Source organism: Mastigoproctus giganteus, chromosome 3 (assembly GCF_048544385.1).
Source record: "Mastigoproctus giganteus isolate SK-2022 chromosome 3, ASM4854438v1, whole genome shotgun sequence".
In the NCBI taxonomy this organism is placed as follows: domain Eukaryota; kingdom Metazoa; phylum Arthropoda; class Arachnida; order Uropygi; family Thelyphonidae; genus Mastigoproctus; species Mastigoproctus giganteus.
Window position 1 is genome coordinate 24,318,232 of NC_143577.1, and position 23,830 is coordinate 24,342,061.

At 39.4% G+C, this 23,830-nt stretch overlaps 1 protein-coding gene across 5 annotated transcripts in view; it reads right to left on the reverse strand.

Moving 5' to 3' along the window:
- LOC150087807 (cell adhesion molecule Dscam1-like) overlaps positions 1-23,830 on the reverse strand; it is a 228,024-nt gene that overhangs the window by 134,489 nt on the left and 69,705 nt on the right. For all 5 annotated transcript variants that reach the window (XR_016546728.1, XM_090369206.1, XM_090369205.1 and 2 more), the window contains exon 2: positions 21,121-21,441. Coding sequence is in view for 4 of the 5 variants with exons in the window: in XM_090369206.1 (XP_090225332.1) it covers positions 21,121-21,441 (321 nt within the window). In the remaining variant the exon portion in view is untranslated. The remainder of the gene's footprint in view (positions 1-21,120; positions 21,442-23,830) is intronic.

Below are 23,830 nucleotides of genomic sequence, written 5' to 3' on the forward strand. Positions count from 1 at the left end.
TGTGAATTGCTTCAATTTTTATAAAGTAACTTCAAGGGGGCGCTGTTGTCTGCTTTATTCAAGTAGGAATTCGCATTTATTTTGATAATTAATTGGTCAGCTTCGGTTTAATCCCAAAATCTTTTATTTTTTTCTCTTCTTTCTTTCTTAAATCATTAATAGCGCGATATCTCAAAGAGCAAGCGACTTTTAGTTCATTTCTGAAGATAGGAAGAATTAAGTGGCGTGTGTTTAATCTATTGGACTTGACTCTGGTGGTCTGTCATGTCTAGAGTTATCGAAGGTCTTCTAGGAGAAACTCTAGAGGCAGTACGCTGAGGAAGATTTAGGTCCATATTTTTCACCAGATGTGACAGAGGAATGGGAAAATGTCGAGAGGATGAAAGTAGCTATAGATCAACTGTGAAAGATCTCAGATATCCTGTAGATTGGAGAAAGGCGTCATTAACCAGCTGTGGTGAGGGTCAGAAAAACTGGATTCTCTGGTAGAAGACTAATATCGAGTGAAATAGATTATCACAGAATCGCAGATGGCAAAGGAAAACATTTTTGGTGGACTATAAAATAGGCATAAAACAAACAGAACGTACGTTTCCGAGAGCCTACAGTTTTCTTCACCAAGTATGATTATCACAGAACATAACTCAGACTCTTGAATCTACTGTGTCTGAGTACAGTCAAGAGTATATTTTCTTATATTTAAAATACACTCAGTGATCACTGAATTATGACCACCCCCACCGTAATGGGCTATGTCTCATTGCTCGCAGTATAAAAAGCAGAACAGCTTCGAGCGCTAGAGCAGTGTTAATTTGCATCTGGTCGTGCAGGTCAAAGCTGAGTCATAGAGTTTCAAAAGGTCATAATTGTGGGAACTCGTGCATTGGGTGCTTCCATATCGGAAACGACACTTCCTGCTCACGGCGCACCACGGTTAAGGTGTACAAAGAATAGTGTCCAACGGTCAAACCACCTCCTGCCGACAGAACTATAAAGGATTACGCAAGGTGGACTACAATATGCGAGGATAATATTCCAAATGACGGGATTCCACAGCAGACGACTCAAGATACACCCTCTCCTCACCACTGATCATCACCGACGACGAATGCTGTAGTATCAACAACACGGTGGTTGGACACTAGGACTGGAAACAAGTGTACAGGTCGGATAACTCCAAATACGTTGTGTAGCACTCTGACGGATACGAAGAGACAAGCAACATGAGTTGCTTGTTTGCTCTTCGTATGGACGCATCGTCCATGGTGCCCACTGTCCAGGCAGGTGGCGATGATTGCTTAATATGGGGCATGTTTTGCTGGCAAGAACCAAGACCCCTAGTGCGCATGAATCTACACTACTGATGAGGTCAATCGGCAGCTCTTAGGAGACCATGTACACCCTGCCATCTTGCATTTTTTCTTGGACAGAAACGGTATCTTCCAAGACGATAATGTGCGAGGGTCATCGGACCGCGCTCTGCACCAGTGATTCGAGGAACACAGTGAAGATATCACCCATCTTGATTGGTCACCAAATTCGCCTGATCTCAATCCAAATGAGCCCCTGTAGGACGTTTTGGAAAGGGAAGTGAAGCGTATGGACACGCAACCGTCATCTGTTCTGACAAAGAGTAAACCCTTGCAAGCAGTTCCCTACGGAAGTCTTCAGACACCTAGTGGAGTCAATGCCTAGGAGAATAGCGGCTGTTATCAGTACGAACGGTGGCCCAACATGGTATTAGGTATGTGGTCATAATTCAGTGATCACTGAATTCAGTACGCAATCTCCACAATCAAAAATTCTCTCACCTTCTAAAATCCATCGACAGCTGAGAGACAATCATGTTAGGATTTATATACAGTCCGGTACAACAATAAACTCCTCATCTTAAGATTATAAATTAAGAAATTCGACCCTCACCCATCATGCAGTCCCTAATCGACTGCAACATTCATCAAAGACTGGTTTGCATTGCAGAACCGGTAAAATATAAATAATGTCCGTTTATTTACTGATCCTTCTCTTCTTTTTCAATAAACTAAACAAGTTCTTTCTGTATCTCTCGAAAAGAGTCAATTTAGTTCCAGCGTATCAAATAAGATCAGAAGGTTCGGTTTTATAAAACTTTATAAACTAAAAAAAAAACAGAATTTTTGGAAACACTGACTGGAGGCAATCGCAAATGTAGCATCCCCTCGTGTCAGCTGCCATTACAAGCGTAAATTAAGTTAAGCAAACCATTTTTCAGCGTCAACTCGACAAATATCAAAATGGGACATTGAGAAGCGGGTAGACAACTCCCAATAGCATTTATCCATCCGGTATCACGTCAAAGAGAGTCGATATATCCAATGATGACTGTTTCGACTTGGCCTTAGGCCTAAATTTTATTTCCGCGTTTCAGTCGATGTTATTTGCCACACGCGCGTCTCATCAACGCCGTCCCCGCTTTAGAAGCTGTTGCGTGTTCGGAATATGCTCTCTTATTTTCTGTCTCTCTCTCTTCTGTCACTTACGTGGCGCTCGTATATTATAGACCCAAAACACAGTGTGCATTTGTTCTATTGATTCTTGGAAAGGATATCCACACGCCAATAAAATAACTCCTGGTGGGAGGGAGGCAAAGCGGGAGTGAGTTGTACGATGACCAAATAGAATTTTCACCGCCGCGCACTAACCCCCGTTGCTACACCACCGAATACGGTTTTTTTTCCAAGGAACCCGTATTTCAGAATCCAATCGCCCATGGTCAGTGGACCTAATCGAGCACAGAGCACGCTGTCAGCAGCCTTGTGGTTCTGTCGAGGGATTTAGAACTCATAAATCAATGTTCAAGCTGGCGGCCCGGTATTAAATGTTTGATAGCCGTTTGCTCTTCTAAGTTGTACGTTTACATGCTGGTAAGGAAGGAGAGCAAGGTAGGGCCGGAAAATAACTGTCATAAGATCAGCGAAATGTTTGCTTCGAGGCTTGTCAGAGCGAGAGAAGAAAATACTGTTGTCCCTTTTCATAAATTTATATCTTCCGTTATACCTAAACTCGGTTTCGAAGTTTCTGAAATTGCCAGCACTCCCCTTTATCCCACCCCTAGTATCTGAAAGTGAATACTGAAATCGCTACCATCTCTCTAAGCCTTTATTGTTATGTCAATCGTGTTTTCTCTGAAGAAAGTTGGTCCAATAAAATAAATGCTTCCTTTGTATGGCCTTGGCAATCCTCCCCACGAGATGCATTGCGATGTTGGGTTTGTAGAACTTAGACATAAAATATTTCAGAAATAATTCGGCTGTCTTCTTCCAAACCCACTTGGTTTTGGGGTGCTAATAGAGCCATTCTATATGTCAACAATATAAAATCTTAAATTAAAACACTCTAACCAAGATCATGCAAGAGTATTTTGGCCACCATTGAGACTTTATGCCTGATTCGTGACCTAAAATCTTTATGGAAATCTGTTCTCATTATTGGAGAGAATCAGACGACTTTATGGAAACCAAACGACATTGGATAATGAAATTAACATTTCCTGTCAATTGCGTCTTAATCATAAAACCAGTGTCTTTTGGTGCAATGGTATGCAACCTCAATTGAATTTTAATAATGAAAGAAATGGCTATCCATTGAAATGTTTGTTCGTTTAAATTGGATTTCTTTTCTAGGTCATAAGAGTAAAACTTTACTGTCAGCTTTTGTTTTCCGCATCATTTGCTAACAAGGTTGCTGAACCCATGAGGTAATTCTAAAACGAGCACAGTTCACGTGCAGAATGACAGCCATCTTGTAATGGATGTAGCGCGCATTTATTCACAGTATAACGAAGGGAACTGGAGTCTTGTGGGGAGTACATATCCAGCAATATCTGCAAGGATTGTAGGGAAGCTATTTTTACAGTGTATGATTTTTTGCAAACCCTGATGAGCTAGAACTTGCTTGGTACCGTTATTCATGAATCAGTACTCTTGTATAAAAGGAGTGACAATTTGTTAGAAGAGAGAGTCACATGGTATTTTTCTTATTTGGAGAAGCTGAAGAAAAATTCCATGTCCATCGTCCGTGGTAAGAACATTGGAAAGTGTTTGGAGAAGAAACATGGAGCAGGTTCGAAGTTGGGTTAAAGACTGTGGATGATACAGAAATGTAAGGCTTCAATAAGTGTTTGGAACTCAAAAACTGAGAAGCGTTTCGTTTTAGGGATTTTAGGGATATAAAAGGTGTCTTTACAAGTTTAATATGTTGTTCCTCCCAATATACACAAGCTATCTGGAAAAAAACTTATAAAATACGTTTCTCCATTACTTTTTGGAATAAAGTTCTGTGTGAGTTCTACGAGAGAATCGAGCAATGTGAAATCGATATTCCATTCCCTGTCACACGTTTTGTACAATAGAGTGGCCAGTTTACGTAAAGGACCCTCTAATCTGAGTCTTCAGCTCCTTCAGTGTCATCGGCAACTAGACATTGCCTTTAACAAACTCCCAGAAGAAAAAAATCCAAGGCTGTGAGGACTGGTGATCTCAGAGAGCCATTCTATAGCACTTCTACTCTAATCTATTGATTAGTAAATTCATCCAGATACAACCTTACTTCGTTACAGAAGTGTGGTGAGGGAGTGATCAATCAAATCTGGAATGTCTTCGTGCATCAGTAGCATAAACTAACCCTTTAGTATCTTGATACTGACAATTCCACTTATCGTCAATTCTGCAAAGAATAACGGCCCTGTAAACTTTTCCTTCGATATTCCTGCAAAGATGTTCCCTTTGGGATTGTTCTTGGACTTTTCACTGCCCCATTTTGGCAAATTGTGCCGAATCACTGAATACCAACTTATTGAGGAACTCTGGACAGAAATCAGCTGCTGTACATTCTGTATGGACACATTTCGCGACATTGAGATATACACCTCCACATGATGATTGAAATGCATAATAGACCATAATCTAGACGCGAACCTGAAACTTTTGAGATGATCTTTCCAAGTGATATACATTTAATGATCTCTGAATTATTACCACTCCATCCGTAATGGACTATACCGCATAGCTCGCTGTATAAAAAGCCAGATAGCTTCTTACGCTGGAGCTGTGGTCATTTAGATCTGGTCGTGCAGGTCAAAGTGATAAAGTATCAGTTATGGCGCGTTGTAAAGATATCACAGACTTTCAGAAGGACATGATTGTGATAAGAAATGTAAAGTATTGCAAGGTAGATGTACACTGTGAGGGAAGAGTGCAGCGCTTTGTGTAGGCTCAACAGCAGGTCACTGTGCGACAGTTGAGATCGCAATATAATATGGGAAATGCAAGACCAATATCCCAAATGACGATGCGTCGCACACTCAGACGTATGGGGTTCCACAGCAGATGATACAAGAGACACTGTCCTCACCTCACCGCTGATCATCACCAACGGCGAATGCTGTGGTGTCAACACTGGTTCAACAATTGAGAACTGGAAAAGAGTTTGCTGGTCGGGTGAGTCCAAATACCTGAGGCAACACGACGGATGCCTTCATGTGGGGCGCAAGCAACACGAGTCCATGGACCCATCGTGCATAGTATCTCTATCCAGGCAGGTGACAGTGGTTGCTAAACATGGGGCAAGTTTTGCTGGCAAGAACTAGGATCCTTGTTGCATGTGGACCAATATTTCCCAAGGATACCATGTACCATGCTGAATATTTTTCCACAAAGATGATAATGCACGATGTCATCGGGCTCGCACAGTACGCTAGCGATTCTCCAAAATCGCTTAATCTAATTGAACACTTGTGGGATGTTTTGGAAACGGGAAATGAGGCGTATGGACACGCTTTGAAGACAGTATGGCTACACATCCCTTCGGACATCTTCAGACATCTAGTGGAGTCAATGTTTAGGCGAATAGTGGCCGTTATCATTGAGAACAGTGGCCCAGCACAGTATTAAGCAGATTGTCATAATTCACTGATCACCCAGTGTATATTTCAACCGTACCTTAAACGTGCTTCTAGAGTTAAAAGATCAAAATCATAAAATTGATTTACGAACACCCTGTATGTGAATATAACTGGAGATTTAAAATCTATAACCAATAGATTACTTTCATCTTATACACAAAACACGAGACAACCCGTACATCGACAGAATTTTCGGCTGTCAATTACAAAAATGATTAACCATCGTTGTAAACGAACAATGGGCAGGACTACAGAATGGGATTCATCTTCCTATTGGAAAGAGAGCCATTCATCGGAGAAATAGCTCCCAGATGAATTTAAAGACCAATACTACAATGCTCCCTTCGGAACTATTACATTGTCTCTGATGTCGCATTATGGAACTGAACAAACATTGGCTAAATTGGAGGTCCGGATACACTCATTGATGGCTTCAACATGCCCATTTCATATCTCTCAGTGATTTTAGAAGCAGAAATTAAGGAAAATTACGATGTTATCTCTCTGGAGACTCAGAGCGCAGAAAGGCAACAGAGTAGCTGAAGGATATTCAACATCCCACAATGATTTTAGAAATTGCAGGTTTGGTTGAGTCCTCTAAAGAGGATCATTTTATTTTGTAACCCTTGCATTCCTTTTTGGAAAGAATACCTTAGTAAAGAGATTGTTCTCCCCTTTGAAAAACGCTTGGCACATTCAAGAGTACACGAGAAAGCTGCTAGATGCACCTAGACTTCTCTTTTAATAAGATTTATTATTTTCTCATTACGTGCGTTCACTGAGGGGTGTTTGTTTACTGGAAGAGGTGTGTCGCAACCTTAATTTTCTTCCCGGAAATTACGTTTCTCTCAAAAATATATTACTTTCCATTTAGACATTCAATTATGGCTCGCTGGTAATGTGTACTTACCAGCCTCACTTCTAAATCAAGGAAAAGAACGTTTAATTAAAAAATGATGATGGAAGAAAGGAAACTCACAAGTTCCGATTATTAATTAGCTAATTTATTACAGCAGTGCCACTCTTGATGGGTTCAGGATTGATTTTAAATCAAGATTCAGTCAACGTGCTGCATTAATTGGGAAGAACTGTAGAACTACCGGAAAACAGGTGTAAACTGTTTAATGTGGCCACTCTGTTGAGAGCCGTTTGCAATGGAGAATGTGATGCAGAGATAATCACAACTTCCTTATATCCCTTGGCATTGATTGATCCATGAGAAATAATGATGCGGAGGATAAATCGTCGCTTCTGAAAATTCATTTAGTTACATCAACTGTGTTAATGGATCCCTTTAGAGACTTCTATGATATATCGGCAACTTTCTGTTCGAAATATGAAGTTAATTGATAATTATATTCTTTTTGGTTGACTCTAGTTGGTGTAACAGTAACTCTTTGTGTTTTTATCCAATAACGTTGGCTTCTGCTCTCCATCCTCCTAACAGTCCACTTCTCCAGTTACGCAAGCTCTCTTATTTTGATGGCAGAGTTTGTAATAATTAATCACGAGACTCTCCCCCCTTCTTCCAGCCACCTAGAAATGAATAGCGCCAGGATTCATCCCTCTTTCAGCTGATCCCGTATGAAACACCCGTGTAGGTATCTCGCTAGGGATGTTAACGTCGACATGGTATTTTTTATCCCTCAACCGACAATGATAAATTAGCTATTCACAGGAATAATTAATAATCGAATACGTGTCCCTGCGGGACATTTTCTGTGCAAACTCTTTCGCTCCATCTCGAGATACGCTAGAAGAGAGAGAGATGACAGGCACCTACTTTAGGGCCTTTATGGACTTTTAAAGCGTTAAAATCTACTAGACAGAGTTCAGAAACCTGCTAATTTCTTTAAGGTTTTTTTTACCCATAAATAAATCATTTAGTTTTTATTTGATTTAAAAACTTAAGGGTCTTTCAAGATTCAGCTAGAAAGATGTGGCAAGGCTGCCTTATGATGAAAACATAAATTGAGTTTTAATAAAAGAAATTTTGAACCTCCTGAGGTAACATGCGGTAGAAAATTGGTACTATAAGAAGGAGTCGATGGAATTTAAAGCGAATTGTGAGTCACAATAGAATAGACACGGGTCCAGTGTGCAGAAGATTGAAAAATTCAATTCAAGCAAAGAAAGATCCATTTCTAATCGAACTATGCGGCGAGAGTTAAAGAATCTGGGATTAGATAGTCGCGTGCGTATAGGAAAGCCACTTTTTTCTATAAGAAAATCGAAAGATTTGACTGGAGTGGTGTCGCCAACGTCAAGATTGGACTGCTGAACAGTGGAAAAAGATTATGTGGTCTGAGCAACCTCGATTTACATTTCTCTGCATCAATGTTAGGGTGAAATTATGGCGTGAACTTAATGAAGCCATGCATTCACGCTCTCTCGGGTTTACCACTCTAGCGGCAGGAGATGGCATCATGGTATATACCCTATAATCTTAAGGGAGGTGGCAAGTGAGTGCATTGAACCATTAAGGCTAATTATGAGAGCATCATTGGACTCAGGAGAGATTCCGTTGGATTGGAAAAGTGCCAATGTTTCACTGGTACATAAAGGAGGTTCTAAGAGTGTAGGGGGAACTTACCGACCGGTCAGTGGTAGGGAAAGTCATGGAGGCAATGATCAAGGGTGGAATTCAGGATCGTTTAGATAGAAACGGAATTCTGAAGGATACGCAGCATGGTTTTGTAAAGGGAAAATCATGTTTAACAAATCTGGTTAGTTATTTTGATAGGGTCACTCATGAGCTGGATTTAGGGAATAATTTCGACATTATAATACATCTAAATTGCCACTCTTATACCACGTAGAGTTTTAATATATTTTATTTATGAGTTACCTACACTAATATACATTGAGTAATGTTTCAGGTATCTTGCCGATACCCATCATCAGACCTTGCTGCTAACCGAATCCTCCTGTCTGGGGGCTCAGACTTAAATAGGGCTTAGGTCTGAGCGTCCGGCAGGAGGATTCGGTCAGCAGCAAGATCTAATGATGGGTGTCGGCAAGATACCTGAAACGTTACTCAATGTATATTAGTTTAGGTAAGTCCTAAATAAAATTTATTAAAACTCCACGTGGTATAAGAGTGGTAATTTAGATATATTATAATTTAAATGGATAGAAACCACGTAACGTCCTTCCCTAACCATATTAATTCCGACATTGATTATTTAGATTTCAGCAAATCATTTGACTCAGTCCCACATGAGCGGTTACTTTATGAACTGGAACAGGTTGGAATCAGAGGGAAAATTCTTAGATGGATAGCAGGATGGCTTCAGGACAGGAGGCAGAGGGTTGTGATGAATGGTTATTCTTCAGATCGGGTTAATGTAAAAAGTTTAACCTGTGCTTAATTTAAACTGTGCTGGCGTTACCTATTAACGTTTCCCTGAATGGCAAGTTCCTGGTCATCAGGATTCGAACCATTCAGTATTACAAACATCCAGTAAGCCCCTGTTCAATCTTGATATTTTACTTAAAAGTGTTTCGGCTTTTATAAAAACCCATGGTTGATGTAGATTTTATAGGTGACTGCTGTTCAATTTGACGTATTCCTTTCGGAATCACTTTGTGAGTATAACTTAAAAGACATTGAACGTGTACAAATTGCTCAAGACGTTCGTCAACACATGCACATGACGTACTTTCCTCTTCTCTGTAGTTCCTCTGCAGCTGCCTGCCTTCTCCTGTCAGACGGGGGATAATTAATTAAAAGCTACTAATTAGTCTAGAAAGGTTTTTGGCTCGCAACTTAAGGACCTTTTAGAACAATGAAGTTTGAGAACTTTTCAACGTCAGCTTTTTGTCTGAGAAGCACATTTAAGTCTTCGTCAGCTAATGAACCGGCTATGGCAGTTAGGAGTGGCCTGGTTTTGATTTAATTTGGCTGACGAGGACCTGTCGTTATTCGTCTCCTCTTCAGAAACTTGCGATAGACCACTCAGATGGTTTTCTTTTTGGAGGCTGAAGATACTTGGATCCTTTTCATTTGCAATCCTGATCATGCCTATCCGCAGTAGAATAATTTCAAGAATCAGTAAGCGAGGGACGCATACGAACTGATCAAAAGTGGAAAAATGTCTGACAAAGAATGTGAAGAGAGGGAGGTTTTAGAATTACCCAGGTGATAATTTAATTTGCGGAATGACAGCGCCACCGTACAACCACTCAAGTTTCGTTGAAGTGCCGGTAGGTGAAAAGAGATTGTATATACAAGAACATGCTGGCACAGTTGCGAGTTCTGACATGTTTGGTGATTGCAAAGTGGCCTTCGTCTAAGTGTGAATCTACATATTGGAAGATTTGAAGACTTGCACATGGGAAATCCTGGACAGCCAAGTACCTCCATCACTCTGGAGCAAATTGCAAAGGCTTAGGAGGCTCTAGATGAAGACAGGAGAATTTACTCTGTCAGCTGAAGCCAAATGTCAATCTCATACGGCTGTGCATGCAGCGGTTTTACAGAGCACCTTAAATTGTCGAAAAGCTATGCTCTCTGGATTTCACATTATCTGGCTCCAGATCAAAACAAAATCACTTTGCAACTTGCATACAACCTGTCAGAAAATCGGACGGTGGCTTTTATTTGATGGAGGAGTCAGTATTTTGAAAGTGTGCTAGATCTGCAATCTGTTTGACTCTTTTAACTCTTGCTGGGGCAGAATTCTCCGAGTACTCTTTCGGAACGAATCAGCAAATCAAACCAAATTAGTTTGATGATAAGTTGGAATATTGCCGACCTACACATCTAGGTACTTTTGTCCTTCACTGGACCAGTTTCGACTGTTGGCGAAAGTGTGAGCTCGGAATCAGACTTCGAAGAATTTTAATTTTAGACTTTATACTGCTTTGATGATGATAATGGTTACGTATGGTAATGGTGACCGTTTGGGTCTTTCACAGACACACATAAAACTTGATTTCCGGGTTTCAAACTGCGTCGAACTTTCACATCGAATTTTACGAGATTACCAAGGAGAAAGCAAAGTTTTAAAATAGTTTTCGTCTCTGCGGTGTGCTTAGTAAGAGTATGTAAACTTTAATTATTTCCACCATGTATTAAATCGATTAGTTGTAATCAAATACTTTCGATAGTTTACCGAACGGTTCTTGAGAAACTTTATTTCTTAAAAAATAAAGTTAATAATAATAACCTTGTACAGTCTTATTTTGAATATCGAAGGTTAGGTTAAGATCGGTATTTATAGAAGTATCAGGACTCTTATCTACTGAGTCTCCATCAGAATCTCGCGAAGAATAAAATCGTTTGTAAGACTGAAACTGTCCTATCTCAGTAAGATGCCGTGTAGTACCAACTGCACTGCTCCACAGAATTAACAGAACACGTAGAAAACGTGGTGTAACTTGTCGTGTAGTTCTGTTCTTTGATGAGACCAATTTTAGCCTACAAACCGATTCTAGGCATTATTTCATCTGGAGACAAAGTGGAATGAGATATTATCCCTCCAACACCAGAGAAAGGGAAACTTACCTCAAGTATTCTCCTGTGGGGAGGAATAATGATTAACGGCCTCACCCCTCTTCATGTTTTTGATAAGGGTACCGTAACTGTTTTTTTTTTTTTTTTTTTTTTGATTTGGTGGTTGTTGGCACATCGGCTTCTGTGACCATATTGCACCTCCCAAGGTTTTTGCAGTACTTTGATCCAAGCCCGAGGCGGGAATCGAACCCGCGACCTTTGGGTTGCCGGGTAGGTACTTTACCCACTCGGCTAGCCCGGTCGGCTACCGTAACTGTGCAGAGGAACCGAGAATAGATCCTTGAACCCTAGTGTGATTTTTCAGGGGTGCGGTTGGCCCAGATTTTCTTTTCATGAACGACATTGCCACCGCATATCTTGAAACTGAAGATATCCAATGACTGTCGTGGCCAGCACGATCCCCAGACTTAAATCCGATCGAACATATGTTGGATGCCCTTGGGCGTCGCATTGTATACCGATAGCCAACTCCTCAGTCACTTGGTGAGCTAAGGTCTGCACTAGGCATTTGTTGCCATAGAATCTTATAGACACCTTTATATCGAGCGTGGTTCACCACTTCCAGGCGTGTTTGGCCGTTGGAGGGGATCATACGCCGTACTGATGTCATGTGACCATATTTTCGAGCACCTTGTGTCGACTTGTGTAATGGGACCTTTTTTGGCAATTCTTATACAACCCCTATAAATGTTCCTTATGCCTGCCCGAAGTTTCTCGCTGCCCCCTTACTTCATCCTTATGCTATGGTAGACTACCGCAACAAATTTTGTACAGCTTCATCGCTAGCTGCACGAGCTACAATGTGTGTACTGTTAATTTTGTCGAGTAGTGTATAATTACAACCAGTAAAGTACACCTGGTCGCATAGCCTGCACAGCCGGTTACAATTATTTCTTAAAAAAACAAAAGAAAAGGTTTATAAATCTATTTGTATTTCGTAACTGTTCAATTGATGCAGAAAATTAAAATATAAAAATTTAAATTTTATTTACCAAACTATTTTATAAAAAAAATATCTTTATATAGAAAAATTCAAAATTAAAAAATTAAAAATAATTACAATTTAAAAAAATAATTAATTTTTTACAAATATATCTTAAAATATTTTATATATAAAATATTGTTATAAAAATATCGTAATTATTTTTAATAACATTTTAATTTTGTAAGGTTTTATATCTATTTATTTAATTAAAATCTATTGTACATTATCAAAATCATTCAGTAATATTCATGTCGAATGCTACTGTTGATATTTGAAAATCGTTTTTGATTTTTAATTATTTATGAATCTCATTATCATCATCAACAGCTTGATCATATTCTTAGGAACATGATCATGATGAATAATTAGCGAATATATATAAAAAAAATCATTTACTCTTCGGATATTTTCATAATGTTAGATAATACCTAACGAGTGATCTTCGTGTGAAATATAATTCATCAAACAAGAAAATTGATCGTAGCGTCCTCTGGGGGATGGATAGCTATTCGATTATTTTATTATACAAAAATAATATTTAATAAGAAGAAAAAAATAAATAAAGCAGCAAATCATTATTAAAATAATTAATAAGAGTATTAATAAATTATAAATTAACAAAATAAAAAAAAAATATTATTTAATAGCTAGATAATATCATGTTTCTCATTTGAAATATTATTCTTCCAACACCAGGTATAATTGAAGTGTACTGTAATTTGTTGAACAGTGCGCCCTCTGGAGTTCTTTATTATTCGATTATTTTATTATACAAAAATAATATTTAATAAGAAGAAAAAAATAAATAAAGCAGCAAATTAATATTACAATATTTAATAAGAGTATTAATAAATTAACAAAATAAAATAAAAATATTATTTAATAGCTAGATAATATCATGCTTCTCATTTGAAATATAATTCTTCGAACACCACGTTGTTGGTGACTCTATTGTCAGGGAAACGGGGAACATCCTTTGTAAAAAGGATAGGTGGAACAGGACCAGGGTATGTCTGCCAGGGGCAAAGGTTGATGACGTTGTAGAGCGGATATCATCTTTCAAGGGCACAAAAGGTGATATAGTTGTACACGTTGGCACTAATGATATTAAGAGTAGGAGACCGGCAGAATTACTCAACAAGTACAGGTCACTGTTGAAAAAAAGCCGTGAAATAGGGTTGAATTTGAAAGTGTCTGCAATTCTGGCCAGACACGATAGGAGGGAGTACATGATGAGAGCCTTGTCGATCAATTCGGCCCTGGAAGGATTGTGCAAGGCTCAAGGGGTAGAATTTTTTTCAGCCTGGACTGTACTTGTTAACAGGAGAGATTGCTTCTACAGGGATGGGATACACTTAAATAGAAAGGGTGCAAGAATATTTGCTGATGCTATAGAGGCAGTGTTAGGTGGGTCGGAAAACTGCTAGTTTGGGGGGATACAAAGACTAATAGTTTAACAGTAACCGCAGGCAGAGGTGAAGGTGATTCTTGCACAACTTCTATTAGAATAAGAAGCGACCTGGAGCGAGGGGTGTTGGGGGTTTCAGGGACGGATGGCAGTCATCATGGAATAGTTGGGTATATGGGATGTGTTAGGGTAACCAGGAATAGGCATAGGAGCATGTATGCTTGCATGTATACCAATGCTAGAAGTATAGTAAATAAATTTGATGAATTTGAAGTGTTGGTCAAGACATCAAAGGCGGATATTGTTGGGATAGCAGAGACGTGGTGTCACAAAGATATAAGGAATGCAGAACTGGAATTTGGGGAGTACAATGTGTACAGAAAGGATAGACAGGACAGAAAGGGAGGGGGTGTTATGCTGTTAATTAAGAAAAACATAAAATCAAAGGAAGTGCACCCAGTTAATATAGATGAACAGTGCTCTGTTGAGTCAGTTTGGTGCGAGATAAGCACTGCGAAAGGAAAAATAAGGGTAGGAGTGTGTTATAGGCCTAATGACTTGAATGAGTACAATGAACAATTGTACAGAGAAATAGAGTGGGCCAGTAAATCTGAATGTCTTATAATGGGGGATTTTAACTTCCCAGATATTGACTGGAACTTGTGGGTTGGTCACTCACACACCAGTCAGACTTTTGTGGATTTATTGGATGATTGTTTTCTGCAGCAGCATGTTCGAGAGGCAACCAGAGAAAGTAATACTCTTGATCTGGTTATCAGCAGTGATCATTCGTGTATTAAGAATTTGCAGATAAAGGAACCACTAGATGGCAGTGATCACAGTGTGCTGAAGTGGGATTTACTCAAAGAGGTAACTACCGTCAGGGGTAAAGGAAAGGGTTTTTGCTTCCGTAATGGGGAGTACAGTGGTCTCAGACAGTTTTTAAATTCTGTACAGTGGGATCAACTGACGATGTTACCAACAGTAAATTCTAAGTGGGAAGCATTCAAGGAATTAATCGTGGAAGCTACTAGACTTTATATACCGATTAAGAAATATCGTTCAAGGTTTAGGCCTAAATGGTTATCAAATGAACTAATGAGACTCGTGACAGAGAAGAAAAATGCATGGGATGCATATAAATTATCAGGTGACGCAGAAGCCTGTGGCAGATATAAGCTAGTCTGTAATCAGGTCACAAAGGAGGTTCGGCAGGCGAAGGCGGATTACGAGAAATCTTTGGCAAAGGATGCTAAGAAAAACAGCAAGGATTTCTTTACTTATATAAACTCTAAAAGGAAGGGGATGAATATGATTGGACCACTTGACATCGATGGTTCGACTGTTGATGATCCTGCTCAGATAGCAAACAAACTGAATGAGTATTTTGCATCTACATTCACACGTGAGGAATTATTACAGTTTGAAAATGGAAGAAGGTTATCAAATTGTAGCAGTGTGCTTAATGATTTTGTAATAACTGAGAGCAAAGTGGAGGAGAAATTGTTGAAGTTAAACATAAGAAAGGCACCTGGGGTGGATGGGATCTATCCAGTTATTTTAAAGGAGGCGGCAAAGCAACTAAGCAAACCCTTAGCCATAATTATGAGAGCATCCTTGGACTCAGGGGAGGTTCCCACGGACTGGAGATGTGCAAATGTGTCCCCAATTCACAAAGGTGGATCGAAGGGTGACACGAGTAATTACAGACCAGTTAGTTTAACTTCTGTTCCGGGTAAAATAATGGAGTCACTGGTTAAAGATGCATTGCAGGATCATCTAGACAAGACTGCAGCAATAATTCAAACACAGCATGGGTTTGTTAAGGGAAAGTCTTGTCTGACAAATTTGATTGGTTATTATGATGTGGTCACAAAGGAACTGGATGCGAAAAATAATTTTGATATCATATACTTGGATTTCAGGAAAGCTTTTGACACTGTTGCGCATGGAAGACTACTGTACAAATTGGAGCAGAATGGTATTAAGGGTAAGTTGCTACAATGGATAAAAGGATGGTTAAGTGGGAGAAGACAGAGGGTGGTAATCAATGGGTGCTGCTCTTCGTGGACTAATGTTATTAGTGGAGTCCCACAGGGTTCGGTGTTGGGTCCACTGTTGTTTTGTGTATTTATCAATGATATTGATGAAGGTATATCAGGCTTAATGTCGAAGTTTGCAGATGACACAAAGGTTGGCAGGGTTGTTAATGACAGTAATGGCAGTGTGCTACTGCAACAGGATCTAGATAATTTGGGCAGATGGGCTAAGAAGTGGCAACTGAAGTTCAACCTTGACAAATGCAAAGTACTGCATATGGGTAGAAGTAACCCCAGAGAAACGTACCAACTGTGTGGTACTACACTTAAGGTGGTAGAAAATGAAAAAGACCTGGGAGTAATTGTGCAGTCAGATATGAAGTTTTCTGAGCAATGCAGACAGGCTGCTAGGGCAGGTCATGGGGTTTTGTCAATGATATATAGGAATTTTGCTAGCAGGGAAAAGGAGGTGATTGTCCCTCTGTATAAGGCAATGGTCAGGCCACGCCTTGAGTACTGCGTACAGGTCTGGAGGCCTCATTTTAGGAAGGATGTAGATTTGCTTGAGCGTGTACAGAGATGAGCAACACGATTGGTGAGGGGAATGAAGGGATTCTCTTACCAAGAGAGGCTTAAGTTCTGCAAATTGCAGTGGCTGGAGACTAGGCACCTGCGCGGTGATCTGATTGAGGTCTATAAGGCCTTGAATGGGTTGAGCACGCTGAATTCTGATGGGATCCTTCCACTTGTTCAGATTACGAACCTAAGGGGGCATAAATTCAAATTACGAAAGGACAGATGTAGAATAGATGTGCGGAAATTTGCCTTTAGCCAGCGGGTGGTTAATTGCTGGAACAAACTTCCATCTGTCGTTGTGGAAGTTGATAGGTTAAATAAATTTAAGGAGGAACTGGACAGGCATCTGGAGGGAATGGTGTGATGATTTTTTTTTTTTTTTTTTTTTTGGCTGATGCTGCATAAGCTCCTACACTTGCTTTCTTGCATCATGTGCCACTACTACTACTACTACTACTACTACGTATAATTGAAGTGTACTGTAATTCATTGAACAGTGCGCCCTCTGGAGTTCTTTATTATTCGATTATTTTATTAGCCAAAATAATTAATTAAAAATAATTATAATAATTAATAAAAAGTAAAAGTAAAATAAACATTAATATTCAAATAAAAGGATTACTACGTTATTAACCAATTAATATTATAAATAATTAATAAACAAACTAATATTTTTAAATATAAAATATGATTAATAAAAATCAGAGATAAAATCTCTAGAATAGGATATTCTCAAAGGTTAAGCAGTTAGATATTATCCAGTTGCATGCAATGCTTCAAATAAAAGAACACTATTTTTAATTAAAGTACACTGTAATGGACTGCATTATCTTGAAGCTAAAGTCTTCTTAATAATTCTTCGGGCAGATAAAAATAAAGTTACAAAGTCGAAAAAAGTTTTGCACAGAAACTTGTAACGAGATCGACAAAGAATTGCTTCCTGTTTATAATGACGCGGGGGCCACTAGTTTACCATTTGCGTCACAGTAAGCAGCGTTCTCACGTTCGCCGAATAGAAGTAACGACATTATCAGGCGAGCGTTCTGAACCGTCAGCTGGATAGAGTCATACACTTGTCCTCACTCCAGGATGTCGCCGACGATTAAGTTCCAACGCTAGTAGCGCGAGATCGATGAGTACACTGCGAATGTCATAAATATCATGATTCTACATCGTTTCCAGCCTTAGAACTTCACGCTCGTTTGAGTTTCTAGAACGCTTTCCACGTGGGGGATATCCTCCCCCTTAGCAGTGTTTTCATTCGCTGCCGACTGTTTCTCATTTTATCTACTTTTTTTATCAACTGACCGACTGTATTAAAAAATTTCGCAGTAACCTTTTTTTTTCATATCTCAAACCAGTAGGGAAACATCCATCCTACTCTCTCTCTCTCTCTCTTTCTCTCCAAGTTCGGCGTATTTAGATGATAATGCACTCCTCGCTATAAGCTTCCGTTTCCTCTAGTCAAACGAAGAGCGCTTCCACATCGAACTGTTCTCGATTATTCTCCTCCGCCTCCTCTTTCCCTCCTATCTTTACCCTCTTTCTCCCAAATACTCTTTGCTCCATTTTATCCGTAATGCTCATAACCCACCACAGTTCGGAATGTCATTTGAAATTTTAATCGAGCAGGACCTTGGAGAAAAAGAGTGAACGAAAGATAGAGAGAGGTTTTGTTTTCTAACGGACTTAGTTGAAACTTTTCAGTTAGAGAGACAGCGATTTGGCACAGTGCCCAACCAGACACTTGAAACAGCAAAAACACGAGCTCCCCAAAGCACTCTGACCTCTTAGATATATAATTGGGTGTCATTTATCCAAATTTTCGAAAATACTTTCTATACTTTTCAGAATCCCATCAGAGAAAGAGACAGAGAAAGAGATGCAGACGAATTGAATCTTGGTCTATATTATTTTATGGAAAAAAGAAATAAATCTGAAACTTATAATAGGAAGTCTGGTTTGGTTTTCAACGTTTTTTTTCTCCTGCAGAGAAGTGGAAATAGTTCCCTTATAACGTTTCTCTTTCGTTCTCTAGCAGCGAATATTTTTGAAAAAAAATTCCGCGCAAGAATTTTAGCTAAGAAAATCGAATGTTCAGAACAAAGCTGATAAATCTTTAAAGATTTATGGTCAATACAGCTAATGATGATCAATTAGCTAATAACGGTCAATGATGGTCAATACAGATTATGGTTAAATTTTAACTTTGAAGAGGTAATATTTCTTTTGAAATAAAAATATTTTTAATGTACATAATGTCTTTTTAATGTATTTCTGCCTTGATTAAAATCCTAATAAAATCCCAGATTTGATCAAGTCCCACATTTAAATGCGAAAATTTGAATTTCGAATTCAAATATGGAACTGGACGCAAGAAACATTAACTCCTAATTATATCTTGTTTTTAAGACATTCTCGAAGCCATTTCTGGATTCAAGTTTCCCATCACTCTAAGGGTAATCTTCCCATAGCAACAAGAAATTCATTGCTATGAATAGTTTTGAGAATTTACATTTCTTAATGGATGAATTAGGGTTTATTATTCGAATGTTAATTATATCTTTTGTTGATCAATGACTGCCCAATAACTGCAAGTGATGCATTTTCACTCTTTCGATTACCAGGGTCACATTTATACGAATATATTTTAAATTTTTTCCCTGCCAATAACATCAGCGCATTATTTCCATTCGTTTCAACTCACCTTATCGAGCTGTTTCAGTACAAATATTAATTTTGTCCTCTTTCGTTCTAAACGTGGCACTTCAGATAAAATAGGATTGTCATTTGCATGGCATGTTTATAGCCTGGAACATTTTTCAATACTCGCCTCCAGCGGCTGGTGTTGTTTATTCTACTGTAGAGTGCCGTAATACCGTACGGGGAATTGCGAACAAAAAGACCCCTCTTATTGTTTGATGCTCCTTGGATACGTCCCAGGAAATATCCATTTTGAATAAAACACCTTGATTCCGATGAAAGTAAAAATCTCCAGAAGTTGAAAAGGATAAAGAATCAATTCTTTGTACATTTACTGGCAGGTGTATTCCAACATACTTGTTAAAATCGTCGCCTAGCAAGGTATCCTCAAGTGACCTCCGGATAAGAGTATTTCCAGATATATATTCTGTTATGTTAGCAAGTGCATGAACGGGATGAAAAACGCATAAGATGCACATGGAGAAGAAAAAATATTAATGAATTATGTATGCACTGTTCAAAACAATTTTAGAATACTGCAGTGGGGTTTTTATAAATCATGAACATACTTTCTGGGTTATGTACGATGACATACTCGTGAAAAATCTGAATTCAACTCTTCTGGGACTAATTCCACCCACTTGATTATTTAGAACCACACGCGTCGTGTTTTCTTTGGATGCAACGTAAGATGTCATGGGCAGATTCTGAAATGGACTCTAAGAGCGGAGAAAATTCTTTATCGGATCTTGGAGTCGATTTCAGACCGGAACCCACAATAACTGTTCGATCGACTTTTCCTGGAATTTGTTTTCCTTTTTTCAATACTGTATGGGTGGGCCAACTGAAATGAAGATTTTTATAATAAAATGTTGGAATATTCATAGAAAGACGCGCTCTAGGACTGATGTACAAAGATAAACATAAGATACTCAATTTTAAAAGTTGCCTAACGTGATCAACTAGTAAACTCTCATCGACATGCATGGCATGGATTTTTTTAAATGTACCAGGCTTTTCCAGAGGTGTAGAAGTTAACAATGGGCCGGTGGTCTACCCAAAATATAAATACTATCTGCCCTTTCCCCACCGAATTACCAAATAGTCCCCACGGAATCTTTAACAAGCATGGAAACTAGTTGTCGGCCTTCTCTCTACTGTTCTGACCTTGCGGTGGGGGACATATCGTATGGTAGTTTCACCACTAACCCAGAACCTGCCACGTCTCGGTTAAGAGGATAAAAGTTTGCTGAATCTAATTATCATAGGCAATGGACTATCGTACTACTACTACGACCAGCAGATAAAATGTTTGAGTCAGCAATGGAAGATTCCAACTGTCCACCACCAAAATACTAATTCATACTCAGCATTGGGAAGGCAATATAAACAATAAACAAACTCCATCCATGTGGAATGTTATTGATAGTCTGGTTGCCTCTTGGAGTCACAGTAAATATTTATGGCAAGCGATATAATAGAACATTTACGACGGGCCGAAATGCAACCAGCCCAACGTGCGGCAAGCGCTCCACTACAACGTGAAAGATTGATATCCAGACTTTGCTGTTGCTGTACATGTGGAAAAATGTCTCAATATCCATCCTACAGCCCTGAACTATAGCCGTGCGAATACCACATCTTCATCTTCCCGAAGAACGCACTCAAAATTTGTCACTTTAAACTAATGGTTGTCCTAATGGGGTAAAAGGAGAGTATCATACACTTATTTCCCAGGCAGACAGTGGAAATCTTCACAGCAGATGACTCTTGCCTCACACCGCCACTCTACTGAACTTATTCCATGAGTCAATATTTCATTTGGTGGAATAAATTAGTCACAATACATTTTGGTGTGCTGAAATTTGGCAGAAGCGTGTATGTTATCAGATATAGCAAGAATGGTGCATGCAAAATATAAGAATTCATCAAGAAATCAGTGCAACTTACCTGCTCTAATTCGGACATCTCTGCTGCCTGTTTTTCCCATCATATTGGATGCCACACAACGATAGATGGCCGAGTGGACATCTTGACGATACGCTTCGGCTCGAAACGGCAGGAATATGAGTGTACCGTTGGATAGCGACAATCGCAAACCCGGAATGTCGACAACTGGCGAGCCATCTCCGAGCACCCAAGATACCACAGGACGGGGATTGCCAACGACTGAACAGTGGACGGTTGAGCCAGATGAATTAAGAAAAACGACTTTGCTGGGAGGTTCCAGTGTGAAGACAGGAGCGCGATAGTCGGGGAAGGAAAAGACACCTAAAAAGAAATAATAAAAAAATATGATCTTTTGAGATTTGCCAAAGATTCTATCATTCAGCTAATGTCTAAAAGCGGTTTCCGTAGATAACAGAGAAAAATACTTTTAATGGAACGATCGTAGAACCAGCACGTGACCACTTCGTGCTGTTTATCGGCCAATTTCACTTTGACCCAAGAAACGAATGTCGAAATGGAACAGACCATTAAAGTCTGGATTGCCCATCGGAGTTTCCTTTTTATTGCATTCAACTTATAGAATATCTTCGCAATAGAATGAATTAAACATTTGTGTCCGACATTTTGTAAAACGTAATCTAAGAAAACAAAAGGAACTCACGGAATGAAAAGTCATTAACCAGTTGAGGCCATAACATTTGGAATTCTTTTGAGGTAATTTACTCACTTCCCCTCCAAAGTAATTTCGGAAAAGTGAGCAACGTCAAACAGCGCCACGGATAATTCAATGGAAAAAGGATTTTATTACTTCTTAGTAGGCTTAGTAATGGATGAAATATCCTCCCTGGAAACCACGCTTACCAGAGAATGAATGGGCAAATATTGATTGAGACTTTAAAAAATTTTCGAGTGGAAAATCGCTAGTAATGAGAAATAAGCAAGCGGTGTGTGGAAGAAGGGGGGGGATTCCTCAAAGGGGATTAAACGCGTAGATCGGTTAGTGCAAAGATGGCTGCAACTGCAATTCCATTTATCAAAAGTTGTAAAATATACGAAGGTTGCCAATAAACAAAAAATGTTAACGTCAGAACTTTCTTAAAGTGAAAAAATCTTAAATACTTTTGAAGATAATCAACAAGAAACTTACATTTATCAGGAAAAAAAGAAATAGTTTCAGTCGATAATTATTGAATTGCGATCCCAATCGATCTCTTGGAGATCGATTGGGATCGCAATACAACGCTCAATAGACGTTCCATTCCATCCTATAAGGTCCATAAGATTCAAATCGGAACTTGCAGTGTGCGAACCAACTATTCTGGTTATCTGTCACTGTTCTTCAACTGAAGCCATTCTTCTGTAAAAAAATTATGAAGTACCTCAAAAGGATTTGGAGAAAAACTGTGCATGTAACCTCATTAGACGAAAGCCTTGTTGTTGTTCTAGGGGTTTTAAGGAGTATCAGCGACTAAGGCCATATTGCTCCGTGTACACTGCCTTACCATTAATATCTGGACACCCCTCCTTGGATAGGGAAACAGGTCCTATGCATGCAACACGTCACAGAACCTGCTATTAATATGCACAGACAACAGACAATTGCAAAAGTGGGCATGCAAGATGACACGTTCAACAGAATTGATCACCTCAACAAATGCTAGACGCCGATCAACATGGTGTAAGGAGCACGAATCCTGGACTGTAGAGCAGTGGAAAACAGTCCTGTGGACAGATGAGTCGAGGTTCGCACTCTACCAGTCTGATGGCCGTTTCTGGGTGTGGCGAATGCCAGGGGAACAGTTCCTTCCTGATTGTATCCTCCCAACAATGAAGTTTGGTGGAGGCAGTGTCATGGTACGGGGCTCCTTTTGGTTTGGCTTGGGCCCATTAATCGTTATAGAGAAAACCATTAATGCTGTGCAATACCAGGGTGGTTTGAGAGGACATGGGTGTGGAAAGTTGGAATGGCCAGCCCAGAGTCTTGATTTGAACCCTATCGAGCATCTTTGGGATGTATTGGATCGTCGGATACGTCGAGATGGCCCAAAGAACAAGGCCCAACTGGTGGCTGCGTTAAAGGCCGAGTGAAGGAATATATCACGTCACATTTATAAAAAGCTGGTTGAGAGTATGCCGCGAATATTGAAGGCCATCATAAAAGCAAAAGGTTTCAGCACAAAATATTAAGTGAGACAATAAAAGAACTTTTTTTGTCTTAAGGCAGGTGTACCGGATATTAATGGTAGGCCAGTGTATATTGTCTGTAAACTGCATCTGTTCTGAAGCCGATTTTCTGTGTGCTGGATGAAAAACCCGAGTTTCCTGGAGAAAAAAAACCATGCTACCCCTATCTCTTAGACGAAAGCCATTCTTCCCACCAATGAGGAAGTATCAACTATTGAACTTCGCCAAATACTTAGCACCCTAAAAGATGGCGCTTTTGCCCTTCCCTTCCAGGGATTTCTTTCTTTCTTTCTTTCCCCGAACATTTAATTACAACGCTCCTTGAGAAAAAACCTGGACATTGTGAGTGCAATTAATAATCAAAGTAGTTGGCGCTACTTTAACACAAAATAAGCAAAAACATCGGTCGCTGGTACAAAACTGATTAAGTTGCAGCGCAGAAGAAGCAACATCCCATTTATGTTCTCATTAATTGATTCATTCGCTTCTTTCGAAGAGGAAAAGTGCTCTGTTCTTCTGCCAGCCA